This window comes from Pituophis catenifer, unplaced genomic scaffold, assembly GCF_029215685.1.
Source record: "Pituophis catenifer annectens isolate HBS135680 unplaced genomic scaffold, rPitCat1.0.hap2 SCAF_2, whole genome shotgun sequence".
In the NCBI taxonomy this organism is placed as follows: domain Eukaryota; kingdom Metazoa; phylum Chordata; class Lepidosauria; order Squamata; family Colubridae; genus Pituophis; species Pituophis catenifer.
Window position 1 is genome coordinate 264,093,789 of NW_027256882.1, and position 8,731 is coordinate 264,102,519.

At 37.9% G+C, this 8,731-nt stretch overlaps 1 protein-coding gene across 1 annotated transcript; it reads right to left on the reverse strand.

Annotated features, from left to right (window-relative positions):
* Positions 1–100: 100 nt before the first annotated feature.
* On the reverse strand, positions 101–6,933 carry CCNB1 (cyclin B1). The gene is made up of 9 exons (XM_070935848.1): positions 6,853–6,933; positions 6,195–6,350; positions 5,965–6,078; positions 4,482–4,664; positions 3,867–4,025; positions 2,545–2,781; positions 2,107–2,247; positions 1,521–1,631; positions 101–205 (listed from the first exon to the last, which is right to left on the reverse strand). The coding sequence occupies exons 1-9, from the start codon at positions 6,871–6,873 to the stop codon at positions 101–103; spliced, it is 1,227 nt and encodes a 408-aa protein (XP_070791949.1). The 5' UTR covers positions 6,874–6,933.
* Between the last annotated feature and the right edge of the window lie 1,798 nt (positions 6,934–8,731).

The window sequence follows — 8,731 nt, forward strand, 5'->3', positions numbered from 1 at the left end:
TAAAAGTAAGGAAGTTTATTAAAAACTTTAAGAGAATATATTATATACACACACAACAGTGACACATGGTGTCAACTTTGTCCAAACAGTTAAATTATATTTATTTCAACAATGGTTTAGCCAGATCCTGTACGACTGCAGAATTCAATGCTGGAAGGGTGCTAATCTTGGCATGCTTGTTGCTGGCGTATTTATTTTTGATAGTCTAGGGAGAAACATGTGATTCATTATGAAATACTTTGTTCTAGAGCAAAATTTCATTAACATTTTTACTGAATGTTTAAGGCAGCCCGTTTATCAAACAAATGTTGAGGAATATATAACAACCATGTGAGCCACATAATCAGCATTTCTTAAATATTTAATAGATAACCATACTGCTATATTATACAAAAATGTCCTAGGAATCAGAAAATTGAAAATCCTGAAAAATGTATTGAGTAATTATGAAACGACTAGCATAGTAACTTGCTTAGGTACAAAATGGCTGTCCCAAGGAACAGAACCTATCCAGAAGGAAAAAAAGACAGCCCATTACTTAAGATTGTTTTTCCACTAGGGAACTGTTTTGGGGTGGTCCATGTTTGAAAGAAGATATAGGTGTGCTAGGAGATTTTTGCCAAGCTTGGAACAATGTAGTTCCACCAGACAGAAGTGATTTGGGAACTGGGGATAGAACGGGGGGGGGGGGAAGGCAAGAGCATTAGCAGCAGCAAAGGAGGAGGAGGACAGAGGCAGACACAAAGAGATATGCCAAGATGGATTCTTTGGCAGTGATGGCTAAGGTGGTCAAAGGAAGAAGAAATGTGCCATGAAAACTGGGAGGCTGAGAAATAGCTACTCAGGAAGCCACTGAGGGAGTAATATATACCAGTCTTGCTCTACTCTACTCTACTCATTCTATTTGGATGTTATTTTGTCTAAAACACAGAACAACCAAAGCACTCTGGGATTTTGTTCTAATGATCCATTGGGCCTCTGAAGCCTGGTGGTTTGCTTGTTCCAGGTTTGGGGGACAAATATTTTCTGCACGCTTCCGCTCTTCCCATCTTATACTTATTTTCTCAGAATGCCTATGAAGCCATTTGGGCCTTAGATTCTTACAAATAAAGACACTCTGACAGGGACACTTGAGAGTTGTCTACAGGCAAATTGGTGTTCATGGCATTATACTACATTTCCTTACCTTATAGAATTGCAGTAGTTGCTATAAATTACAAAGTGACTATTACTTTGATAAGCAAACTTACTTTGATAAAAGCTTTCTTAATAGAGGATAGTGGAATTAAGCAGAGATGGCAGATTATCCTTCTTACCCCTCAGGCAAAGGGTAGGCAGCCATATAGTGAAGCTTTGATTTGGATTTTTAACACTGAGCTAGTGACCTGATGCTCTAAAGGCATCTTCCAACCCCTGGGGGACTATTTAATTCGCAGCCCTTCCTAGGATTTATTCTTGAAGATTGAGACTTGTGCTTTTTAAGTAAGGGTCAGTACAAGTAAGCAAGTGGATATATTTACCATGTGCTTTATAAGGCCCCGGTTTACCAACATTACATTCTTTGCCATATGCTGCATCACAGGAATAAGAGTGTCTTCAGTATAATACATGTAGTGTTGAAGAATTGGCGTCTAAAGGCAAGAGGTAAATTTATAAATTAAAGATTTGGAAGATCTTCTGGTTTTCCAAAGAGCTGCCTTCCATGAACCTTTTTTGAGAGCCTTCTATTAATAGCAAACTGAAAATTTTAGGTATATTCAGGACCAAGTAATGGTTTGCTTACAGATCTGAACTAGTTTTATAGCAGAGAAAAAGTGAATTATACCTTCCAACTCAAATTTCTCCATCATGCTAATCTGCTTCAGTAACACCTGAACAACAAACATTACTTCAAGCATTAGTTGGGAACAGCAGCCTGGTTATTAAGTGAAACTGCTTATGATCTTATTTCAGTTTTCCTTTGTTTTACAGACCTACAAAGGTCATAAATGCGAGGATTGATCACTAAGTTACTTTCTCATCACCATAGCTGTGAAGGTCACTAAATCAGTCGCTAAATAAACACTATCTGAACCTTTTCCTTTAAGTTAGGGTTCTGTGACTTACCCACTCTCCCTCTGCCAGAACTTTAGTAGACAAACAAAAAGCTGCAGCTGCAATCTGGGAAGGAGGATAATGTACCATTTCATAATCGACCAGTGCAAGTTCCATCAGGTATTTTGCCAATGAATGCTGATTTATATCTGCCTAAAATAATCAGAATAAAGATGTTATCTTCATTGTCCTACAAATCTCATTAAGAAATAAGTTTTTTATTACACATTGCATAAGATTAAAGCATCAAGTTATTTTCTCTAATTGCATATATGTAAAGAGAAACAAACCAAAAGCTTTTTAAGTACCTTTCACTGGAAAACAGCAGCCATCACTATATACCATTGTGTTAACTTTGCTTTTACAATTAGAATTCTATTTATATCAAAATGAGAACATTCATAAAAAATAGAACATATTTTCCAGTTTCAATATTTAAAAGAGCATTACCTCTCCAATTTTTGATGCCCTCCTTAGGAAATGCAGTGGAAGAGGGCGACCAAGGTTAAAATCCAGTGATCTTAAGATTTTCATTTCCATTTGCCTGATTTGTAGGTTGGTGTAAGTATGATCTGTCACGTAGGCAAAGTCACCAATTTCTGGTGGAAACATTTCTTCGTATTTGCTAGCAATGAACATGGCTGATACACCAACCAGTTGTAGCATTCTTTTGGCTACTTTGTTATTCTGTAACAGAGTTCCCATCAGTTATTTTTAAAAACATTCTGAAATGTTGAAAAATAATGCTTATACTGTCCCAATACGGTATTTACTGATCAGGCCACTCATTGTCATTGGATAAATATATGTAGGTTAATTGTAGAACAAGTTTAAGAGTGTATGTACAGGTAGTCATCAACTTACAATCATTCACTTAGTGACCAAAGTTACTATGGCATTGAAAATAATGTCTAAGGCTGATATGTCCTTGCTCTTATGACCATCACAGCATCCCTAGTCATATCATCAGAATTCAGATGCTTAGCAAATGGCATGTATTTATGATGGTTGCAGTATGCTGGGGTTCATGTGCTCATCATCTGAAACCTTTCCAGCTGGCTTCTGAGAAGCAAAGTCAATGGAGGAAGCCAGATTTGTTTAAAAATGCAACTCACCTAACTGCAGTGTTATCAAGTGCAAAGAATCAGGACCATACATTAAGATTGCAGTTCAGAAGATTTTTTTGCTCAAGCCTATACACAAGGATCTAGACAACTATAATTGAACACTAAACTGGTGCAAGTTAAGGATCAACAGAATTTAAGGAGTTGGAGTATACTGTGGGAATGTAACAACTCTAGGCTGATGATTCATTTAATCCCTCCCAGCTCTGCCTATTCTATTAAGTGTTTACCACTTAATAAAAATTTCACTTAATAAAAGTAATAAAAAAGTTTGTAAAATCAGGTAGGATTGAAATAACCTTCTTCCTTAGCAATGTAAATTCTGGTCCCAATTGTGGTTGTAAATTGAGGACCACTTGTATCCATTGGTCAGGCTATTCATTCTCATTAGCTAGACACATATGTTGATTGCAGAGTAATTTTAGAGTGTATTTATTGTTTAGCTCCTGGCAATAGCAATGAAAGGAAAATGCTGCGGGTGAGCCAAGCTACTACTCAAGAGAAAGGTTTATACAATGGAAATCTCTAAATTAACATTCATATCTTGATTTCAAAGAAGCCACATTACTTAAGCTAAATTTTAGTGGAGAGTTCTCATTATTCTGTTTGTTCAAATTTGGAATGAGCTCTTTGACCAGTTTTCCTTACCTGAAGAAACCGATCTATTATGGCAACCGTCATGTACATGGTCTCCTGCAACAGTTTGAATTTCATCTGAACTTGCACAAGCCAGTCAATTAGAATGGCTCGCATATTTCCAGTAATTTCCTGACCTGCTAAGTAGTTTGCTTTCACCGATTGCTGACCCTGTAAGGAACAGAAACATGCAGGATGTTAAATTATGTATTTCCACCTCTATAATTATGTCCAGTCATTGTCCAGTTTGTTTAGACATATCTCCCAATATGAAGCCCTCTAGATTGTGGAGAAAGTTCTTAGCTTCTTTCCCTAGTTAAATCACCTGAATTTTAGAACAAGCTACCATCTTGTGCTCTCAAACATAGTTTACTGTGATTAATATGAGCTTAATAGCTTGACACCTAACTACATGTAAACATAGCTACTTGTAGTTTATTCAAACTACAGGTAAACCAAGATTTAAAAAATTATCCCCCGTTTAGATGTTTAGTGATACTTCAGAAATTGTGCTAGAGATGTGATAACTAATTATCAACAGCAATCTAGTATTTGTAATAAAATACCTTACAAAGTAGTTTTAATTCCATGGCCATATGTCAGGCCTGATTAGCTCTTTAAACCAACCTCAAGAACTTTCAAGTAGTTGTAGATGTCCTTCACATATTCACTGCAAAGGTTTGGATCAGAGACATCATCTGTATCTACATCTTTCACTTCAAGCAGTACGTCCGAGAAAGCCTGGCATAATATGTCCTCTGCTGGAGCACAGCCAGATGTTTCCATGGGACTTGGGGATAGAGACTCCAACTGTAAGAAAAAATATTATCTTTAGTACTTAACCCACAATGTTGGAAAAAAAATATGCAGCATATTTTTGCTTAATTCAGAGCATTCTTCTTTGGACCCACAGACGTTGTGCCAGGAAAGGCTACATCATGTGTCCCTAAGGATGCGTTTGTTAGTGTTTCATAGATTGAAGTTGCAGCTATCTCCTATGGATGTTTCACCTATGTACTTCTAGCTGTGGCTATAGATATAATTAAATTCATTAGTTGGTTCAATGATGTTGCTTATGGACATTTAAATATAAAACCTCTACTCATTATCCATGTTTTATTGATAATATCAAGCCTTACTTTATACCAAGGCAGGATCTAAAGTACAGTTGTAGAATGGAGGTAAATTGAAAGGCAAATCTTTCAAGAAATTGAAGGGTAGAGATGCTACCCTAATTGTGCAATGGATTAAAAATGTAATATTGCTGGAGAGAAAGCAGCAGTTCTGACTAGATTATACAAACTGCCTCTTTGCATGGTATATTGTTTAATATCAATGTATGTCACCCATCTCACTATCAAAAGTGGCACTTGTTTATGAGCAAATCAATTGACTTCTTGATTGTAGGTTAAGATGTACTTTACATTTTTGTATTCCATCTCAACTAGCATCAAGTGACTTAACAATGTAAGATAAGAATAGAATAGAATAGGAATAGAATTCTTTATTGGCCAAATGTGATTGGACACACAAGGAATTTGTCTTGGTGCATACGCTCTCGGAGTACATAAAAGATACATTTGTCAAGAATCATAAGGTACAACACTTAATGATAGTCATAGGGAAACAGTCAATATAAATCTTAAGGATACCGGCAACAAGGTTACAGTCATAAGTGGGAGGAGATGGGTGATAGGAACGATGAGAAGATTAATAGTAATAGACTTAGTAACTAGATAAAGTAAAATCTTCCACAAAATGACCATAGAAATAAGTTCAGAATATAATTCATATTAATAAAAGATTGTTAGGTAATTAGGAATACCATCCTAAACCAGAATCAAACCTAGAATCTTAGCCAAAAGATGTTTTGCCTATCATAGCTAGATCAGGGCTAACATATTTCTTCACTGCCATCTAGAGGTCATTTGAAATTTTGCAACCTATATATAAAGCCTAAACCAAAGTTTGAAATTGCAACCTATTAAAAGTAAATAAAAATTCTAAAACTCATGCTTCCTGCCTACAAGTAACAACTACAGGTTTACAAACCTAAATGAAAAGTCTTTGCTCCTAATTACCCATGATCCTTAAACACTTATTTACAAACCTTAACAGGTTGTGGAATTGGCTTTTCTTCTTTCGCTGGTTCAATTGGTTTTTCAGTAGGTTTTGTGATTTTCCGAGTAGTCACCTTGTCCACGGCTGTAGGCTTCAACATTTCCTAAGTGGGAAAATGGTGGGGGAAGGAAAAAAAACAGAAGATAGGAATAAGCAGGACTATGGCTTTACTAACTCCTACTGTATTAATGGATAAAGAACAGGCAAAGAAATGATTACCTTTTTCACTACGTCTTTACACTGTGGCTCACAAGCTTTGTTGCCGATGTCCCCCAATGCAGTCCTAGGCCTCAAAGCTGGTTTGCTAGCAGCAACCCCTCGCTTACTGAGGGCCATTGCGGGTTTGGTTTTGTTCTCGGCATTGACCTTTGTGTTCTACCACAAAAAACAACAACACACATTTAAGTGACAAGAATATGCAGAAATATGTACACAGCATTATGATGAACTGGGAAGGAAAACTACATATTACTTTCAAGTAGTTGTGGGGGGGGAACCTCAGTTTTACTTTAGGAGTAGGATTCAATTATATACATTTAACAAGGCAAGATGACGCTTTTTCCACCCGCAATGGGCTACCTCGACTTCCCCGTTGAAATATAGGGTTAGAAATACGAGATGGACCTCAGGAAGAGGGAGGAACAAGGTATATTTGTCACGCCGCCATGTTACTCGCTCCATTACCGCACCTTCATCATTGACAAAACTAGCACAACTGATCTTTGAAGCAGATTTATTTACAAGTAAACCCCACGATGCTCAAAAGGTATCCCCCGTTAAGTTAGGTAAAATTTTAGCATAAATGGCCGGCAGGCTCCTACAAATCCTAACATGCAATACCGGCTTAAAGGTACCCCCCAGGCAATTTCCTCCATACCCGGGTGACCCGCAAAGCCATGGCCTAGGCTGGATTCCTAGATCCTCACGACCCGTCTGCTTCGAATCGCTCCCTTGCTCGCCCAGGACCAAAAGACAGCCGATTACTGCTACGGCACGAGTCCGATATCCCCTTTGCCTGCCGCTGCAAGTTTAAAACTCGCACCAGGCTGCGCTCATTGGCTGCTTTTCTGTTTCCGCCTCTTTCTATTGGCCGCCCAGCGTTCTATTCTAAATGCGTTTCTACGACTACGGAAGGCTGATTCCTCCATGAGTTCGAAAAAGGAGGCGTGGTTAAGAGGATTGGCAGGTTGGCTCACACGTCCTTCAGTTTAGTGCTCAGCTGGGAAAGAAAAGGTTATAACTAGGAGGGTGGGATAATTGTGGGTGGAAATTGCGACCGATGATCGCTTTGAAAACTTAAAGTACGTTTAAGCATACGTTAACTAAGACATTTTTGGAAAAGATCAGTTGTTCCTCTAATACAAATAATAGATCACAGCCTACAAAAATAAATGGGTTTCTTTTGAAAATTATTAAAACCCCAGGTCTGTTTCATTTACGATCATCGTATGTGCCAGTTTGAAATTTGGTGTATCTTAGTAAACCAGTACAATGAAGTGCATCATCGTAAGTACAGCTGATACCTCTTTTCCCAATTCCCAACCAGGTTCCCCATAAATGTAAACGTGTATCATTGTCAGACAAGCAACACCTATGGTATGTCTATGATTGCACGTGTCTGCTGGAGCAACTGCATCTTTGCTGGTCATAGAGATGTTAAAATGTAGATGAAAGAGATGGAAAGTTGGATGCTCCTGATTTCTTATTATTAATGGATATTTATTATTTTCACATAGAGGTTACTTACCGGTATATAGAAAAGCCAGGAATTTTACTGTCTCAGCAAGAGACAGATAAGCTGAGAGATAAGCTATTGGGCTTCACTTGAAACATACTGAGCATCTTAAACCTCCTCTACTTGAATGGTGAAAGAATTAACTTGGTGGCAAATCGTAATACTTAATATGTTCACACCAAAATATATAGAAGGCAGATATTCTTAGGTTTTATTGATCAATAACATCTTGATATCACTTTATTATATATGTGCTTTTCAGAGGTGGGTTTCAAATTTTTTTTACTACCGGTTCTGTGGGTGTGGCTTGGTGGGTGTGGCAGGGGAAGGATACTGTAAAATCTCCATTCCCACCCACTCCAGGGAAAGGTTACCGAAAAATCCCCATTTCCTCCCGATCAGCTGGGACTTGGGAGGCAGAGAATAGATGAGGGCGGGGCCAGTCAGAATTTTTACTACCCGTTCTCCGAACTACTCAAAATTTCTGCTACCGGTTCTCCAGAACTGGTCAGAACCTGCTGAAACCCACCTCTGGTGCTTTTATGTGATTGAAAAGAAATTGTCCTGTTAAAATCTAATGGTATGTAAAATCTCCAGGTACCAAACAGCACAATCCCAGAAATGCCTCCTCAGACTGGCTTATTCCCAGGTGAAAATAGGATTCAAAATTTAGGACCCTTAAAAGCCTTCAGTAGTCACTAGGCTGCCATATTGTCAATGTATGACACCTGTTGATTTCATGATGTCATTAAACTGCTGCTGCTGTTATGGAGCTATTGAAGCAGTTACTTGTTTCCAATAAGCAATGGTTATGTTGGCTGATGACTGTTGTAGTTGTGGGGGAACACCAGGCTGTGTAAGGTTATCATAAAACCTCTATGGGTCTTGTGTAGCCATGGCCAATACATAAAGAAAACTGACTGAGGAAAAACATCTTCACACAATTTAAATAATAAAACTGTTGAAGGACATTGTAGTCATACAGTTGTACTCTACTCAGTTTGAGTAGAAACAAGTAATG